We start from the raw sequence: 19,621 nt of genomic DNA on the forward strand, positions 1-19,621 counted from the left end.
CCTGCAATGCAGGAGACCCCAGTTCAATTCCTGGGTCAGGAAGATCCCCTGGAGAAGGGATAGGCTACCCACTCCAGTGTTCTTGGGCTTCCCTGGTGGCTCAGCTTATATCTGCCTGCAATGCAGGAGACCTGGGTTCTATCCCTGGTTTGGGAAGATCCACTGGAGAAGGGAATGGCTACCCACTCCAGTGTTCTCACCTGGAGAAATCCATGAACTGTATATAATCAGTCCATGGGGTTGCAGAGTTGGAAATGACTGAACACCTTTCACTTTTCACTTTCACATCATGCTTATATTATATTATATCCATTTTATTATTATAAGAAGATTAATTATTACTGACCTAACATCTCTAGGTAACATGGATGATTTTATCAATTCACACATTATAAGCCTTGAAACAGTCCAGTTTCTAATATCACACAAGGATGTAATAAAGATACGAGGTGATTTACTGGAACCTCAATGTACTTTCTTGGCAAAGATTAGGTTTATTGGTGATTACATAATACTTTCACTTCATGTATGTCTGGGCTTCCCTGATAGCTCAGTTGGTAAAGAATCTGCCCACAATGCAGGAGACCCCGGTTCAATTCCTAGGTCGGGAAGATCAACTGGAGAAAGGAAAGACTACCCACTCTAGTAATCTTGGGCTTCCCTGGAGGCTCAGCTGGTAAAGAATCTGCCTGCAATGCGGGAGACCTGGGTTCAATCCCTGGGGTTGGGGAGATCCCCTGGAGAAAGGAAAGGCTACCGACTCCAGTATTCTCGCCTGGAGAATTCCATGGACTGTCTAGTCCATAGGGTCACAAAAAATCAGAAACGACTGAGAGGCTTTCACTTCACTTCATGTATGTCCATTCACTGGGTGAGCTGTAATTACAGGGATCATTCATGAATTAGATTTTTGAAAATGTTCTCTAAGCTGAAGATGATATCCTTTTTTATTTCTAAGAGGACTCAATCCACTGGCAACGTCCTAGAAAGCCTCAAGAAGTTAATGAACTCTACAGTCCACACCGGGCTCCTTCTGTTGACGTGGAGATGACATCTTACTGCCTCCTTGCCCATCTTACTGCCCAGCCTGCCCCATCTTCAGAAGATCTGTCTGTGGCTACACAGATTGTAAAATGGCTCACCAAGCAACAGAACCCCAATGGGGGCTTCTCCTCCACTCAGGTCTGTGAAAAGACTCTAGGAAGAAAAATAAATGTACTAATACCTATGTAGACTCAACCATATTCTAAGAGTTGAGTAAGTGAATAGTGTTTCTAATTTATATTTTATTCTTGCATTACCAAAAATGTTTCAGCCTCATTATTTTACACTTGGATTATTTCTCTGTCCTCTATACAATCTCTCATATTTTCTCTTCTTAGTGGATCCTCTTCTATAAAGTAACCAATCTTCCTAAAGCAGTGTTTTCATACGATTACTTCCTTTAGGGTCTTTCCTGGTGGTCCAGACTCTGTGCTTCCACTGCAGGGGGCTCAGGTTCCATCCCTGGTTGGTGGGGGAACTAAGATCCCACATGCTTTGTGGCATTTTTCATCCAAAGCCTAAAATTAATTTGCCCAAACTATTTCCTCTCCTCGGTAAACATGAATAATCTTGTCTAATAAGGCTGATCTCTTCGCTTTTCCTGAAATTGGCTCACTCCTCTCCAGGTCTTAACTTCCAATATGCCCCTCCCTATTACTGCCTGATGCCTCTTTTCTGTCTGCATAAGTCTTTCTCACTATTCACAGATAATCTTATTTCTCATCTTCTTCACAGCCTTCTCTTATTATGTATACTAGCTCCAACTCCTTCTTTCTCTGAATTTTCCCAACAAATATTGTTATAGAAATGTATATATTACATGTGTCCATGCTCAGTCATGTCTGACTCTTTGTGACCCCATGGACTGTAGCCCATGAGACTCCTCTGTCTTTGGGATTCTCCAGGCAAGAATACTGGAGTAGGTTGCCATTTCCTCCTTCAGGGATCTTCCTGACCCAAGGATCAAACCCAAGTCTCTTGCATCTCCTGCATTGGCAGGCAGATTATTTACCACTCTGCCACCTGTGAAGCTCGTAGAAATACACAGAACTGTATAGATTATTGAAATGTGTTCTACTTTATGTCAACTATTTGAGTCTTAGTCCCATACGTATATTGTAAACTACTTGAATGAGGAAACTGCATTTCCCCAAAGTACCTAAGGGTTTCCAGATGGCTCAAATGGTAAAGAATCTGCCTGCAACGTGGGAGACCTGGAGTCAATCCCTGGGTTGGGAAGATCCCCTGGAGAAGGGAATAGCTATCCACTCCAGTATTCTTGCCTAGAGAATTCCATGGACAGAGAAGCCTTGTGGGCTACAGTCCATAGGATCTCAGGGTAGGACATGATGGAGTGACTAACACACACAAAGAACCTAGAATAGTTCATGATGAATAACGAGCTCTGAATAGACTTGAAATTCAGTGAATGAACAGTGTTTATGACTAGATAACTCTGAGAGTAGCATGGATATGGTTTATATCCAGTATGATTTGGCCACCTTCCTCTCCTATAATTTCTGCACCCATCTTTTTTCAGGATACAGTGGTGGCTCTTCAGGCACTCTCCAAATATGGAGCAGCAACTTTTATTAAAGGGGAGAAAGCAGCTACTGTCACCGTCAAGTCTGCAGGGACCTTCTCTGAAGAATTCCAAGTAGATGAAGCCAAACGTCTACTGCTGCAGGAGGTGGCTTTGCCAGAGATCCCGGGGAAGTACAGCACAGCCGTGACAGGGTCGGGATGTGTGTACATCCAGGTGAGACTTGCCAGGGTTCCAGAAGTGTCACAAATGGGAGATCAAGTCTCAAGAAGTAGATCTGAAGTCCAAAACAGAGAAAGAAATGTGTACCAAGGGGAAATATAAATTACCTAGAAGCAATAGATTGAGTGCAAAAATAAGGGCTTTTTTTTCTCCCCATTCATTTTAGACATCCTTGAGATATAATATCCTACCCAAGAAAGAAGGAAAAGCTCCCTTTACTCTGAAAGTTGAAACTCTCCCCAAAAACTGTGATGGAGTCAGCACTCACAGGAAAGTCCAGATTCACGTCAATATTAGGTAAATTGTAAATTGATACCTGACTTTTAGAATAGATAGAGTATGGTGAAACTGATTTTCTGATGCAGAGGATCTTCACTGTCCAGGGTCATACATAATGAATAAGAAATTCTTGCAATATTTATTAAAAGAAAATTTTCTTCACTCTTAGCCAAAAAGCCGTAATGTTGAGAATATGATGTCACTATACCTGCAGAGTATGACTTCTTATGAGTTTTCCAAACAACCACATGCTCAGTTGTTAGTCATGTCCCACTCTTTTGCAACCCCATGGATTGTAGCCCACCAGGCTCCTCTGTCCATGGAGTTTTCCAGGCAAGAATACTGGAGTAGGTTGCCACTTCCTTCCTACCCGAGGTGGGTCTTGTTGCCAAGCCAGGGATCAAACATTGGCTGCATTGGCTGGCAGATTCTTTACCACTAGTGCCACCTGGGCAGCCCCCCAGACAACTATAACAGAAGAAAATAGAGTAGATGGTGAAGTTGAATGGTAGCCAGGGATAGGAAACACTAGAAATAAAAAAGGAGAGACTTCTGTCTTGAATGAAGTCCAAAGGATTTTGTTTGACTGCCTTGTCCGTACACCTTGACTTCATAGTTACACTGGGGAACGACCCAGCTCCAACATGGTCATTGTTGATGTGAAGATGGTATCAGGCTTCATACCTGTGAAATCATCGGTGAGAAAGGTAAGCCCTAAATCCCTCACAGATAGCAAAGTCATGGCAAATAAATGCTGTAAATTTTATTTTTTTGATTCAGTTCTTCAAGAGGTCTCTCAAACTTGTGTCTCTAGTGTGTGTTTCCATTATTCGAACAGTGAGCATCCTAGTTATATGGTCTCAACTATAAGATATAAATCATAAACATGGTTAATAATGTTTAACCTTGAGACTTCTAGGAATGCACAGTGCATTGAATTATCTTTCCATTATGTATAAAAAGGAAAAGGGAGACTACATCATATGCATGTATGTACATATATTCTCCATTTTTAAATTTTTTTTCTGAGCTTTTCCTTGACATAGAAGAGAAAGTTTTTTATCTCTTTATCATTGAACAAATGTTTGCTTTAGAGTTTTGATCATTTTCCTTATTGGTTCAAGGAAGTTTCCAATTATAATTTACAAAAGTTATTGTAGCAAATGGGCCCTGTGCTTTAGTTCAAATCTTTTTCTGTATTTTAGATGACAGTGATTTTATTTTTAATTAGTATAATAAATCACATTGGTCTTTTAAATTCTGAAGCAACTTTACATTCTTAGGACTAACTGGACCTGCTCGTTGTGTTTATTTTTTAAAATAGATTTCTGGATTCTATTTGCTTATAGATGGTTGTGTTTTGTTTTTTTTTTTTTAATATCATGACTGACACTCAGTTCAGTTCAGTCACTCAGTCGTGTCTGACGCTTTGCGACCCCATGAACAGCAGCATGCCAGGCCTCCCTGTCCATCACCAACTCCTGGAGTTTACCCAAACTCATGTCCATTGAGTCAGTGATGCCATCCAACCATCTCATCCTCTGCCGTCCCCTTCTCCCAGTGACTGACGTCATCCCAGTGACCAACACTGGGCTATATTTTTTGTTTCTTACACTATTCTTACTGGCTTCTGGTATCAAAATTATGCTAGACTCAAAAGATGGGGAGAAATGTCTTTTAACCTCCCCCCCCCTTTTTTTTTTTAAATATAGTTAGAAGATAATTCCCTGTCTCTATATGTAGATAATAGATAGGGAGGGTGTTGAGTCAATGTTATTTTTATTACTATTGCTATTATTCTTGAGGAGATCAAATTAGAGTGTGATGTCTCTGAGAAGCCATTTAGAACATAAATATCTGAAGACTGTCTCAGCCTGAAAGTCCCTCATCTCATACCCTTTGGTGTATCCTCTGCGTCTACAGCTCCAGGAAATGGCTCAGATTCAGAGGACTGAAGTGAGCACCAACCATGTCCTGATTTACTTTGAAGAGGTAAGATTCTCTGTGACTCTGCTAGATCCAGGAGAGCCATTAGAGGTTCTAACAAACAAGCCAACCCAGGTTCCAAAGAACGTACTTCACATACACAGCTTACCATATTACAAAAGTCTCTGGTATAAGTGTTAGTCACTCAGTCGTGACTAACTAACTATTCTTCAGGGAAGAATACTGGAGTGGGTTGCCATTCCCTTCTCCAGAGGAATCTTCCTGACCCAGGGATTGAAGCCGGGTCTCCCACATTGTAAGGCAGATTCTTTACCATCTGAGCCTCTAGGGAAGCCTGTATTATAAAACTCCCTGGTATTTCATTTACGAAAGGGGAGAAAAAAGCTATAGAGGAAAATGAATCCTGGCCAAGTCAACAGGCTTCATTTACTACATTTAACTGTCTGTAGAATTGTCTTCTTGCCCTTCTTTTATCTGTCCTTGAATGTATTATATAAGTCCGAAGCCATCTCGTTCTCTCCATAGGTTTTGGTACAGAGAATAGCATAAGTACAGTGTTTGATAATATCTTAAAGAAAGAGAGACAAAGTTAATCTTTGATTCTAATTCAGTTTTCCTGTCTCTCCAGCTGACCCATCATATCCTGAGTTTCTTCTTCTCAGTGGAACAAGACATCGCAGTAAAGAATTTAAAACCAGCCACTATAAAGGCATATGATTACTATGAGACAGGTGAGTGAGAGTCAGACATGCCAAGCCTTGAAAGGAAAAAGATGACTAACCTAGGATAGTGTCACCATAACTGAAAGAAAACTCCACAATCTCTCACTGGAAGAAAGAGTGAGTTTATGACCACAGGATAATCTTATTCGTAATACTTGCCCCCAAACAAGTATTAGAGTCATTCTTATAAACTGATCATAAAGCAATAAGGGGGTCAGTTCTTTCTAAATTCTCCTATGAAGTTGTTTGTTCTACACTGAATTATTCTAGAAAGGAAAGAAAAGCAGCAATAACTTAAAAAAAAATACTTCTCAGTACTAATGTGTGCTATGAGACCCAAAATTTGATCTATTTTTCACCTGGGCCTTGGAGAGTCACAAATTTGGGGAAACTGTGTAATATATCAGGAAATTCTTTGATTTGCTCATGACTCTGAACTAGAAACTTACCAGCATCTTAGCATGCTGGTGGTGTTCCAACTTAAAAAAAAATACTTCTCAGTACTAATGTGTGCTATGAGACCCAAAATTTGATCTATTTTTCACCTGGGCCTTGGAGAGTCACAAATTTGGGGTAACTGTGTAATATATCAGGAAATTCTTTGATTTGCTCATGACTCTGAACTAGAAACTTACCAGCATCTTAGCATGCTGGTGGTGTTCCAACTTAACTCTTTCTTAGAAAAGAAAAGGTTCACAGCAGAAGGTACAACTCCAAGAAGAAAAACATAATTGTGAAAAAGAGCTATACAGTGTCCTACAGAAAGACAGTTATCCATTTGTGAACTTTGTATCCAAGCCCAACTTTCTGTTACTTCCCACCAAACAATCCCAAGTAGCTTAGTACAAAAGAAGTCCTTTTATTGGCTCTATAACTATGCTTTATACTTTCTTTCATAATTTACACAATTTATTTACAGTTAACTACTCATGTGCCTATTACTGCATGTCTGTCTTCACTCTGTCTCATTCTTTTTGCATTTCAGAGGAATTCACCATTGAAGAGTACAGTGTTCCCTGCAGTGCTGGTAAAGTATAGACAGTAAAATCTGATGCCAATGAAAAGAAAATAAATAAGCATTTGTTGTTTGAGTAAAGCTGCTTCTTGAGCATTCCCTTACCATATTATAAAACTCCTTGGTGAATCATTTATGAATTGAACTATCTCAGATGTATTATAGACTTTCACAGTAGGAAAAAATGTAAGTAAAATATAATTACATGTATCTAGGTTGACTTGCTTGAGGATGAATCACATATTTGCCACATATAAAAGCTAAATCATTTAATATTTAGTTTACATTTCTGTGCTCAGTGGTGATATATTTATCACCCATGGCCTTTCTGAGATGTTTCTAAACTTACACAAGTTAAAGTCAGGCAACTTTTCACTCTAAAATTGTCCATATAATATTGCACAAGAGATGTGATCTATAAGATGTTCCTTTTGGCTGATTGACAGGGTTCATCTTGACAATACAACACTTGCTATGGGACTTTCCACTCTCCACTTTAAAACATGGAAAAACTGAGAACAGCCTTATCAATAAAAATAAATAAGCATACTAAGTTCAAATATTTATCATTAAAATATGAAAAATTATTCATTTATTAGATCACAAAATTTTCCTAATATTTCTATCTTTTATTTACTGTTTAGAATCTGAACATGGAAATGATTGAAGATGGTAACTTGTGGACCTCATCAGATGAACTGCTCCAGAAACAAAGAACAAAGACTTATTAGAAGAGAGGCCAGTGGGAGAAAGAAGGGACAGGAATTGGAAGTATGCTAAATTTGTATGTTGAATAAATTTATGACATTTATAACTCTTTTTATCAATATTATATTTTCCTTCTTATGTATCTATTCTCCACAGTGTTTTGTTGGTGTTTTTTTTTTTTTTTTTGGCCACTCCACATAGCATGCAGGATCTTAGTTCCCCAACCAGGGATCTAACCCTTGCCCCATGCAGTGGAAGCACAGTATGTTAACCACTGGACCCCAGGGAAGTCCCTATAGTGTTTTTAAAAATACAGAAAAACTACACAAAGAGGTACACCAAAAAATCTGCAGATAATTAAAAATTAAATTCCAAAATCTGCTTTCCCAGAAGATGGGGGAAAGAAAACAATATTTCTAAATATTGGAAACAACCAAAATGTCCATCAAACTAGCTGTGGTACATCCATACCATGGAATACTACTCACTAATAAAGACAGACAAAGCACTGATACAAACAACAACTTGGATGGATCTCAAAAACTTTACACTGAGTGAAAAGAAATACAATTTCCAAAGGCACACTGTATGACTCCTTTCATAAAACATTCTTGAAATGACAAAACCATGGAAATGGAAGATAAATGAATGGTTTCCAGGGGTTATGGGTGCTAGGGAAATGGGAAAAGGGGTGTGACTTACAAAGGGATTGCATTAGAGAGACCTTTGTGCTGAAGAAATCCTGCATGTGTGGAAGCAGAAGTCCTGGTTTGAATTTTTACATTTAATTCCATCTCAAGTTGTTTTGTTGTCTATTGTGTGCTATATGAGTTGATATCTAAATTGACTTTTTTTTCACTTATGTAGCCTTCTAATAGTCCCATTATCATTTATTAACCAATTCAATATTTCCCTGCTAATAAGAATGACTCCTTTATCACAAATTAAAATATATATTTTAGATTTGTTTCTAAATGATTTATTCTATTTCACTGATTAACCAGTTTATTCTTTCATACATGCTAAAATATTTGAATCAATGTGGCTAAATGAAATGTTGTAACTATTCAGCTGTTCAGTTCTCACCTTTTCTTTGCAATACTAAGCTTATCATTTATTCCAGGTAAAATTTTGAAATTTTTTTATGATGTGAATTATCCCTATAGTCACATTGGGTATTGTCTGGAGATACACTGAATACAAATAAATGTATAATGATCATGAATGTCAATTTTTTTTTACAATATTTAGGCTTCCTTAGTCAGACACATTTTCTGAATTCACTTGTGAATTCTAATTCGGACTTAATTTCTGAATTTGGACTGAACTACAAAATGAAAATTAAAGATTAATTTCATGGGCATAAATAGCAAAAATAAGTTGAAAGAATAATAAAATGTATGCATGCATGTGTGCTTAAGTTCCCTCAGTCATGTCTGACTCTTTGCAACCCTGTGGACCCTAGCCTGCCAGGTTCCTCTGTCCATGGGATTTCCCAGCCAAGAATACTAGAGTAGGTTACCATGCCCTCCTCCAGGGGATCTTCTCGACCCAGGGATCGAACCCTCATCTCTTATGTCTTTTGCATTGGCAGGCGGGTTCTTTACCACTAGCGCCATCTGGGAAACCCGATAAAATGTATACAAATAGACAAATTAAAAGATAAGGGCAAAAATAAAATTACAAAATAAGTAAAGACTAGAACAATAATTGTCATTTTTTTATGAAAACCACTGAAAGGTTTTTAAAAGGAGAATTATTTCAGAGTTGTATTATAGGTAGTCCATCTTTTAGGCCATGGCAGGAAAAAGAAAGCAAGTTTTTTTTTCTGATCTTTCTGATTTCTGGTAGAGTCATTTGTGCAGAACTGTTCTCTTTTCATGCTTCTGATGATTTAGCACAAATATCTCTCTTTTGACTTGTACAATTCCACACCTTAAAAAATTGTTTTTTCCCCATCTTCTGTACAGTCAGAGCTCTTTGAAAGCCAGACCTGTATCTTAATCATGTCTGCCGCCTGTTCACCGAACACAGTTCTGGGAATATAGTAGACAGTGAAAAAAATGGGTCAGTGCTGAGTGAGCATATTCCCTCAAGCAGAGAGATAGAGGAGAAATGGAATAATGCAAAGGTTTTAGGACATACCAGTAGAGAAAATGAGCCAGAAAGATCATTTTCACTCAAACCTGACTTGAATTGCTTACTGTTTCACAAACACATAAAACAGATTTTCATACTTTTCCAAAGTCAGAGAAATAAGAAGAAGGAATTTTGGTTATTATTAGGACTTGAGGTAAAATTTGCCAGCTTCCCAGGTGACTCAGTGGTAAGAATTCATCTGCTAATGCAGGACACGAAGGAGACACGGGTTCGATCTCTGGGTCAGGAAAATCCCATGGAAGAGGAAATGGCAACCCACTCCAGAAAATAAAATAATTCATGATATAAATTAATAAATCTATGAGTCATGAATATTGCTAGACTTCAATGCAAATGTGGGTAAACAGACTGATTTATAAATTTTAATCTGTTCTAGTACAGCCTTTCAAAGAACGTTTATTAGTATTTAATACAAAGCAGAAGTATTGCTGAAAATCTTCCTTTTTTAATTGAAGTATAATTGATGTGCAATATTATGTTAGTTTTGGGTATACATCATAATGATTTGGCATTTAAATATAAAATGATCACCACAGTAAGTCTCATAACCATCTGTTACCATACAAAATTATTACAGTATTATTGACTATGTTCCTTATGCTATGTATTACGTCCCCATGACATTTATTTTATAACCAGTTTTGTACCTCTTAACCTCCTTCACCTGTTTCACCCAACCTCCCACCCACCCTTCTGGCAACCACCAGTTTGCTCTCTGTATTTATGAGTTTTTAGATTCCTCATACAAGCTGGATTGGCCCTGGTGGCTCAGACAATAAAGAATCTGCCTGCAATGTGGGAGACCTGGGTTTGATTCCTGGGTCAGGAAGATCCCCTGGAGAAGGAATTGGCAACCCACTCCAGTATTCTTGCCAGGAGAATATCCATGGACAGAGGAGCCTCGTAGGCTTAAGTCCACGGGGTCACAAAGAGTTGGACACAACTGAACAACAAACACACACATATAAGATCATACAGTGTTTGTCTTTCTCTGTCTGATTTATTCCACTTAGCATAATACATCTAAGTTCACTCATGTTGTCAAAATGGCAAGATTTCATTTTTTCTTTTAGCCAAGTAATATGCCATTCTTTAGCCATTTATCTATCAATGGACATTTAGATTGAATCCATAATTTAGCTATTGTAAATAATGCTGAAGTGAACATGAAGGTAGATATATCTTTTCAAATTAGTGTTTTGGTTTAAACTTTTAAGAACCTCTAGAATTTGAAAACAGTGACAGAGTTTATTTTCTTGGGCTCTAAAATCACTGCAGATGGTGACTGCAGCCATGAAATTAAAAGACTCTTGCTCCTTGGAAGAAAGAAAAGCTATGACGTATTTAAAAACAGATTAAAAGCATATTAAAAAGTAGAGACATTTCTTTGTTGACAAAGGTCCGTCTAGTCAAAGCTATGGTTTTTCTAGTAGTCATATATGGGTGTGAGAGTTGGACCATAAAGAAGGCTGAGCACGGAAGAACTGATGCTCTTGAACTGTGGTGTTGGAGAAGACTTTCAAGAATCCCTTGGACTGCAAGGAGATCAAACCAGTCAATCCTAAAGGAAATCAGTACTGAATTTTCATTGGAAGGACTGATGCTGAAACTGAAGCTCCAATATTTTGGCCACCTGATGCGCAGAACTGACTCACTGGAAAAGACTCTTCTGCTGAGAAAGATTGAAGGCAGGAGGAGAAGGGAACAACAGAGAATGAGATGGTTGGATGGCATCACTGACTCTATGGACATGAGTTTGCGCAAGCTCCAAAAGTTACTGATGGACAGGGAAGCCTGGCATGCTGCAGTCCACTGGGTCACAAAGAGTTGGACACGACTGAACGACTGAACTGAAAACTTGTGTTATTACCTGCAGTAACTACAAAGTCAGAGGAATTCCTCTCCTCTAGAAGCCTCCCCCGCCCAAATTCCCAAGATCCTTGGCCTGCCAGGAAACAATTTTCTTTGTGTATGAGCCTGGTACCCTATATGTCATACACCATGTCAGTTTCCTTTGAGGACTTTGTAAATATTGACTCCACCCATATTTCTCTATTGTGAGCTTGTCATGACTGATTAAATAAGAATTATTTTCAAAAATTATTTTTCTGGTAGGCCTTAATTACACAATCAGTCTGTCTAAATTATGTCTAGATTTAAAAAAAAGACATATTCTTATTAAACTAATGCAATTAACTATGTTGCCATGAAAATTATGGATATATTTTTACTTTTTCAGTAAGTTTTTGTTCTGAATTTTAAGAGAGTTAGTGCAAATCAGATACCATTTTTAAATGCTTTGTCTCCATCTACATACAGAAACAGAATCTACTAAATTGGGTGCTAGATATAGAGCAAAAAGGGGAAGGGCTTCCCTGGTGGCTCAGAGGTAAAGAATCCACCTGCCAATGCAGGAGATGCAGGTTCAGTTCCTGGTCCGGGAAGATCTCACATGCTGAGGAACAACCAAGCCTGCATGCCACAACTGCTGAGCCTGTGTTCTAAAACCTTGGAGCCGCAACTACTGAAGCCTACATGCCTGAGAGCCTGTGCTCTGCAACAAGAAAAGTCTGAGCATCTCAAGCAGAAGAGTAGCCCCTACTCACTGAAACTAAAGAGAAGCCTACATAGCACAGCCAAAAATAAATAAAGTTTTTTTAAAAAGAAAGAGGAAGAACTTTCCCCAATATTTGTTAAAAATACATTTAAAAAATACCTTTGTGTGTATGTGTGTGTGTGTGTGTGTGTGTTGAGTTGCTCACTTGTGTCTAACTCTTTGCAATGCTTTTGGACTGTAGCCTACCAGGCTCCTCTGTCCATGGAATTTTTCAGGCAACAATACTGGAGTGGGTTGCTGTTTCCTCCTCCAGGGGGATAAAGACTTATCATATTCTAAATAAATATCCACATTTTAATTTCCCTCCTTGTTCATTCAATCCTAGTAATTCTTATTCTGCTTGATCTTAGGCGAAGCATTCTTTTTCATGAAGTATATTTGCTTTTAAAGTTAAACATGTCCTAGAAAACCTGTCTTGTACTAGTACAAATAACCACAGTTAACCACTATCTTTACTATTTACTTGCCTTTACCAGTTAGATTTTTACTTACATACGTTTTCAAGTTATTAGTATATTTTCAGCTTAAAGAAACCCATTTCCTGTAAAGCTGGTTTTGTGGTAATAAACTCCTTTACCTTTTGCTTCTATGGAAAACTTTTTCTCTCTTCTTCAGTTCTAAATGGTGGCCTTGCTGGGTAGAGATTCTTAGTGAGTTTTTTCCTTCACAACTTTAAGTATATCTTGCTACTCCCTTCTGACCTGCAAAGTTTCTGCTGAAAACTCAGCTGATAGTCCGATGGAAGTTCCCTTGTATGTAACAAGGTCTTTTTTTTTCTTTCTCTCTCTTGCTGTTTTTAAGATTCTCTCTTCAACTTTTGATTTTAATTATAACATGCCTTGATAGAGATCTCTTTGGTTCCTCTCATAAGGAACTTTTTGTGCTTCCTGTACCTGAATATCTGTTTCTTCCCCTTTGTTAGGGACATTTTCAGCCATTATTTCTCAAGTTTTCAAGCTCTTTCTGTCTTCTCCTTTTGGGACTCCTTTAATGTGAATGTCATCCTGCTTGATGTTGTCCCATAGGAACTCTTTACCTGCCTCCACTCTTTCGACATTCTTTTTTCTCTTTGCTGCTCTATTTGGATGAGTTCCACTGCTCTTTCAGGTCACTGATCCTGTCTTCTGCTCCACTTCATCTTCCGTTGAACCCCTCGAGCCTATTCTTCAGCTCTATGACTTCTGTTCAGCACTTTCTTATTTATCTTTGCTGAAGCTCTCGCTGTGTTCATACATTCTTCCTCAAGTTCAGTGAGCATTTTTCAACTATTCTTTTGAACTTTTTTTTCCAGATAATTTACGTATCTCCATTTTTAAAAATGTATTTATTTATTTTAATCAGAGGATAATTACCTTACAATATTGTGATGATTTTTGTCATGCATCAACATGAATCAGCCATAGGTATCTCCATTTTGTTAAGTTTTTTTTCTGAAGTTTTGTTTTGTTCTTTCATTTGAAGCATATTCCCCCGTTTCCTCATTTTGCTTGACTCTCTGTGTTTGAGTCTGCATGCTAAGTAAAACAGCCCACTTTCCCATTGAAAGAGTGTCCTGCGTATGAAGTGAAACTTATCATTTATCCTCACCCTAGCTCTTGGTTGTCTCAAATCAGTGTGTTAAGCAGGCTGATTTATTCTTGACGGGTCCCAGTTGTTGAGGGTGTTTTAAGACCTGTCAGTGTTCCAGAAAGCTTGCTCCCAGAGTCAGTGCCTAGTTTCAGACAGATCGAAAGCCAGATCCTCAGGCAACAGCTGTTAAAGTACATACAGTCCTGTGGGTCTGCAATCCCTGCTGACCTCCAGACCAGGAGATCCGGGAGTGTTTCTGGGCAATAGTTGCCAGAACTAAGCCTTCCTCTGAGCTTATAAGCTCATTGCTGGAAGATCCCAGCAAGCCATGGCAAGGTCAGGGGACAATGCAACAATGGGAGGGTGCAAAGACTGCATCTTCCTGCCTATATTCCCTACAAGTGCGTCTGCAGCCCCTAGATGAGCGGCACTGCTGAAGCCTGTCCCTAAGGTTGAAGCTCCGGGACAAGTAAATGTCTTTTTCACAGGCAGACTATGGGTAGTTTTTTTTCTGCTGTCTGCGCAATGCCCTGGGTGTGACAGCCTGCCTAGAACTATCTTTCCAACCATTACAGACCTGTGAGGCCCGGGGAGGTTAGTCCCTCTGGCCACCAGCACCAAGTGATCAAGAGGTGCCCTGTGCGAACTGTGTCTACTGCCCAGCCCTAGCAAGTCTGCAGAAAAATGTTGAGGGTGGGGTGGATCCACAGTGTTAGTGATACAGGGGAAGTATGTTGGGAGCAGGGCTTGGCTGCAGCTTGAGGAAGGCTAGAAGAGAGTGGTAGATGGGTGGGTCGTGATGAAGTGAGGGGGATGGAGAAGACGGGTAGAACACCTGCAATTTTAGTCAAGCACAAGCATTTCTTTTGAATTACTTTCTCCAGAGCTGCTTACTCAATCCTCTGTCAAGAAGTCCCCCTAAAGTCATTGAATGAGTTACTGGCATAATGACACATCCCTTGACCTTCAAAGGTAGCTTTCTTTGACACCTACTTGCAAGAATTTTGAAGGAGTTGAAGAAGGATGGGTTGAAAGTTCCTCCTCCGGAGCTTTGCTGTCAAAGTTAAAGAAGGTTAATTCTCCCTGGAACATAAATTTTTATTGTCTGGAAATGACTCAGAGCCTGTCAGACAGAGTTTAGCCTTGAGACTAATGAAGCAATCGCTGAGAGCATCAACCCTTTCGGGAAATCTGTGTCCAACCATGAACTCCATTTGGAGGCACTAGGTGGAGCTTGTCTGCAAATAGCATATAAAGTCTGCTAAATTTGAAAGGTCTCAAGGACCAGGCTGAGGGCAGGAGCTGGGCACGACACGGTGCCTGCGGTTTGTCCCTCACTATGGGGGAAGGCAGACTTCTTCACTCATGTCTCCTGCTACTTCTCGTCATTCGGTTTGCTACCAGCGCCTCAGATTCTGTGGAACCGTAAGTCTCACCCAACATCTCTTCCTCAATAATCTGTTTTTTTTATTTCAGTCTCTCCCTTATATCTTTGCTTTGCCTTTCCTAGTTATTGCTACCCTTTCATTCCTTAAGATACCTTAAAATTATAAGAAAGTATTATATTTTTTATTTCACTTATTCTGTATTCTTGAAGTCGTGTTTTTCATGGGGTCAATAATAGTCATAAACACAATAAGTAGTCATTAGGAAGCATGACAAACCTCAGACCCCACCCTCACAGAATCACTCTTTCAGGTGAAAGGTATGGACTATAAAAATATTTAAAATGTACTGTTGGGAGTAATTAAACTCATATTGCAGATTATATGTACACAGAAGGTAAGAAACGTGTTAAATTATATCACAGGCATATAATTTGCACAATTCATACCATGGAAAACTGACAATTTGATTTCTCCAACAAATAAATTGTCTCAGAATCAGAAGCAGAGACCACCTATAAAATTAGAAAGATTTAAAAGGCATATCAATCAATTAATCAATCACAATGTATAGGCCTAATTTTGATAATGATTTCAAAGACATCTTTTAAAACATAATGACATCTGTGATGACCTGGAGGGGTGGGATGGGGGCGTGGGAGGGAGGCTCAAGAAGGAGGGGTTATATGTACACATTTGGCTGATTCATGTTGTTGTACAACAAGAACTAATGCAACACTGTAGAGCAATTTACTCCAATAAAAAAACATGACATTTTAATAAAGAATTATAAATTTGCACTGGCTGAATATTTAAATATGGATGATATTAAAAAATTTCGTTAAATGTTTATGTACCATAATGTAGCATGTTTTAGTTTAAAAATAATCCTTTCCTTCTGGAAATATATGTTGAAATATTTTGGAGTTTTGCTTCAAAATGATAATGGGAAAGGTGAGGTGGTTAGGAGGTGAATGTAGATGGAATGTGGATATGGTATAGCTAAGGCAAGAGTGCACGTAGATGTCCTTGGATGTTAGAACTGGGTATTGAGAGTCTAGTAGTTCATTATATTAATACAATATTGTGGATATAGACTTTTAGTATATTTAGAACAGTTAGATAAACAGATAAAGAATATGTGTACATATATACATGGAGAGTTTTATATATTTACAAAAAATATTCCCGATTAAAATTTACACAGGATTGGTGATTTCTCACTTTACATATAAAAGATGCCTTGCAGATAAATTATAAACCAGAAAGATTTTCAATGTGGTCATGGGTGACTGGTAGCCAATCATTAGGATTATTTTTGAGGGTAACTTTAGCATTTCTGTTCAAATGATGCTTTTAAAAACTATTACTACTACCACTACTTTTAAAGACTACTATTTTTCTGAGTGGAACCTATGTCAGGAGAGCAGGATAAAAGCCTATTAAAAACATATTATAAAAATAATAATATTGTGTATATATTTGGATTCATTTATTATTTTGTTTAATTTTATGTATGTTTGAAATGCTCCATCATAAAAACTTTAAAATTAAAAGGAAGTAACAATGAAAGTTACAAAACATTTAGAACTGAACAAGAATTAAAACATTTTATGTCAAAATACCTTATTTATTTGTTTAAATATCTAGTACACATGGAAGTACATTTTATAAAACCTAAACATTATATGAATTAAAAAATCAAGAAAGGTTGTTATATGAATGAAATGAGCTAGAAAAATGGGGGGGAAAGCAATATATAAAGAGTGTTGACAGCGAATTGTGAAGAACAGAAGTTAATAAAATGAAAGTCAACAAAATGGTAGAATCAAGAAAACAAAAGTCTGTATTCTAAAGATTAATAAAACATATAAATGGTAAATTTTGAAAGCCTCAATGAAAAATATAATGTTGAGAGTCCCTTGGACTGCAAGGAGATCCAACCAGTCCATTCTGAAGGAGATCAGCCCTGGGATTTCTTTGGAAGGAATGATGCTAAAGCTGAAACTCCAGTACTTTGGCCACCTCATGTGAAGAGTTGACTCATTGGAAAAGACTCTGATGCTGGGAGGGATTGAGGGCAGGAGGAGAAGGGGACGACAGAGGATGAGATGGCTGGGTGGCATCACTGACTCAATGGACATGAGTTTGGGTGAACTCCAGGAGTTGGTGATGGACAGGGAGGCCTGGCGCGCTGCGATTCATGGGGTCACAAAGAGTCAGACACGACTGAGCGACTGAACTGAACTGAACTGAGAAGAACAAAAATTATACAAATTATCAAAAGTGAGGACAGAATATTTTGAAAAATTGAATAAACCAGAAATGAAAGTGAATTAGGAGTAAAAAATAATCCTTCACTTACAAAAGAAGCATAACAATATTTTACAGAAAAATTTCATCATACTTTCAAGGAAATGATAATCCCAATCCTAAAAACAATATTTAGAGAGCAGAAAAAGAATACCTATATAAATTATTTTAAGTTTAATATCATAAGAATCACACAAAAAAGAAAATTAAATATCAATCTCATGTATGGACTGCCAATTTGTTACAGCTGTGTATTTAGTTGATTTTACATTAGCTGCTAAAACAGTAAACCCTAAAACTCAGTGACAAAGCACAATAACCTAACTTTGTCATTTTCGTGTGTGTCACTTCCAAATACTTATCCATCAAACAGTGATATAAAGGTTCCCACAGGAAGTTTTAATACAGCAAACCTGGATATGACATACATGACATTTACTTATGCTCCATTAGCCAGAACTCAGTTGCATGATGAGACAGTCTTTCTGTGTATTCAGGAGGAAAAGGAAAGAAACTCAGTGCAACACTAGCCAGTCTCTGCTACAAGTCATGTGTGTGTGGGGGTATGTGTGCTGTGTTGCTATGTGTTCCAGTTATCTACCTAGAGTGTAATGAATTAAAACAATACTTTATCATTTTTCTCTCATGGTTTTACGGTTTGACCAGGTTCACCCAACAGGGCATTATTTGCTTTGGTTCTCTCTTGCAGTTGAAGTCAGATGTTGGCTAGGGCTTTGGTCCTCTGAAGATTCAACTGGACTGGGTATCCAAGATGGCTCCTCAGATGGCATGCAGTTCGTGCTGGCCATCACCTGGTGGCTCATCTAGAAATGCTGCCCAGAGTGTTGGCACATGTCCTCTCCAAATGGCTCAGGACTTGGAGTGGGATTCCAAGAGACTGTGTCCCATGTATTAATAAGCATTCTAGGGAATGGGGCAGAACCTGAAGAGCTTCTTGTGCCTAGCTTTGGAAGTCACATAGTACCACTTCCGTCACTACCCTTTTTCAAAAGCAAGGCATAGGGCAAGGAGAGGGAACCACATAAGCCTGAGAATACTGAAAGGCATGGTTTATTAAGGAACAATCTCTAACCACTAAGCTTTCATAATCTTCCATAAGCCCCCCACTGATTTGCATCTTGCTTCCATGTTAAAAAAAAAAAAACTCATCCATGTTCCCCTCCAACACTTGATGTCTTGTCATATGATGACATCAGCCTCAGGCTTGAAATCCAGCATCTAAATTAGGTCCAGCTATAGATGAGACTCCTTGGGGGTCATCTGCTCAATTTCAGTTCCTTTAGTGTAGTTCTCACTACACTTGTGATTATGGTCTACAATAAGGCTAAGTAGAACAGTTTCTCATGCTGCTTCTGTGAACTAAACAGAAATGTTAGTTATCTACCACCACTCTGGGGACAATCCCAGGACAACTGTGACAGATACTTCTATTCAAAAAGGTGGAGCACGGGAGGCCACTCCAGTTCATGGTCCATAGCACTCTGAAATCTGACCAGGCAGTTGTCACCAGTTCTCTGATTAGGGTTGTCTTGCTTCCTCAGAGTGGTTCTCTGTGACTCTGGAATCCACTCTACACTCTAATTCATCCTTTATTTCCCATGAGAAAAGGCATATGTTTTCAGCTGAGATATGCTCTCAGTCTTCTTCTAGTCTGTAGATGTTTGAGGGCTCTGAAATCTCCTTTTCCCTTTTGAACCATCTCTGTCCTTTGAAGTCCCATCTGGAAGTGCTTCTGTTAGTACAATTCTTTTAAATGTCATGGTTACATATTAGTTTTAATGAGATTTATTCCATGAGACAAAACCAATACCCACAAACCTCTCCAAAAGGCACATCTCTTCCTTAGGTCACCTACAAGGCTCCTATGAACTAGATTATTAGAATTCCTGTTGTCTAGCAAATACAGTCAGAGAGGAATACCCTTAAATTTCTCAGAAATCATTTTTTTTTCTATTCAAAAGTAACTGCTAGGCATAACTTTATTTAGTTCTGAACCTTAATGTTGGATGCTACAGTCAAAACTTTGACTTTATTTTTATCCCAAAGTACATTGATTCTGTACTTTGATTTTTATTT

General features: G+C 38.4%; 2 protein-coding genes across 4 annotated transcripts in view; both read left to right on the forward strand.

Moving 5' to 3' along the window:
* Positions 1-7,586, forward strand: part of LOC147372776 (pregnancy zone protein-like) — a 59,576-nt gene extending 51,990 nt beyond the window's left edge. For both annotated transcript variants that reach the window (XM_086402034.1, XM_086402033.1), the window contains exons 30-37: positions 959-1,182; positions 2,585-2,803; positions 2,976-3,106; positions 3,705-3,795; positions 5,012-5,080; positions 5,664-5,766; positions 6,743-6,784; positions 7,417-7,586. In XM_086402034.1, coding sequence (XP_086258160.1) covers positions 959-1,182; positions 2,585-2,803; positions 2,976-3,106; positions 3,705-3,795; positions 5,012-5,080; positions 5,664-5,766; positions 6,743-6,784; positions 7,417-7,439 — 902 coding nt within the window. In that variant the 3' untranslated portion in view covers positions 7,440-7,586. The remainder of the gene's footprint in view (positions 1-958; positions 1,183-2,584; positions 2,804-2,975; positions 3,107-3,704; positions 3,796-5,011; positions 5,081-5,663; positions 5,767-6,742; positions 6,785-7,416) is intronic.
* Positions 7,587-15,105: 7,519 nt separating this feature from the next.
* The window catches only part of A2M (alpha-2-macroglobulin), a 71,549-nt gene continuing 67,033 nt past the window's right edge, over positions 15,106-19,621 (forward strand). For both annotated transcript variants that reach the window (XM_086402028.1, XM_086402031.1), the window contains exon 1: positions 15,106-15,251. In XM_086402028.1, coding sequence (XP_086258154.1) covers positions 15,166-15,251 — 86 coding nt within the window. In that variant the 5' untranslated portion in view covers positions 15,106-15,165. The remainder of the gene's footprint in view (positions 15,252-19,621) is intronic.

This window comes from Bos grunniens, chromosome 5 (assembly GCF_055505025.1).
Source record: "Bos grunniens cultivar Pamir isolate PY7600 chromosome 5, Bosgru_T2T1.0, whole genome shotgun sequence".
NCBI lineage: Eukaryota > Metazoa > Chordata > Mammalia > Artiodactyla > Bovidae > Bos > Bos grunniens.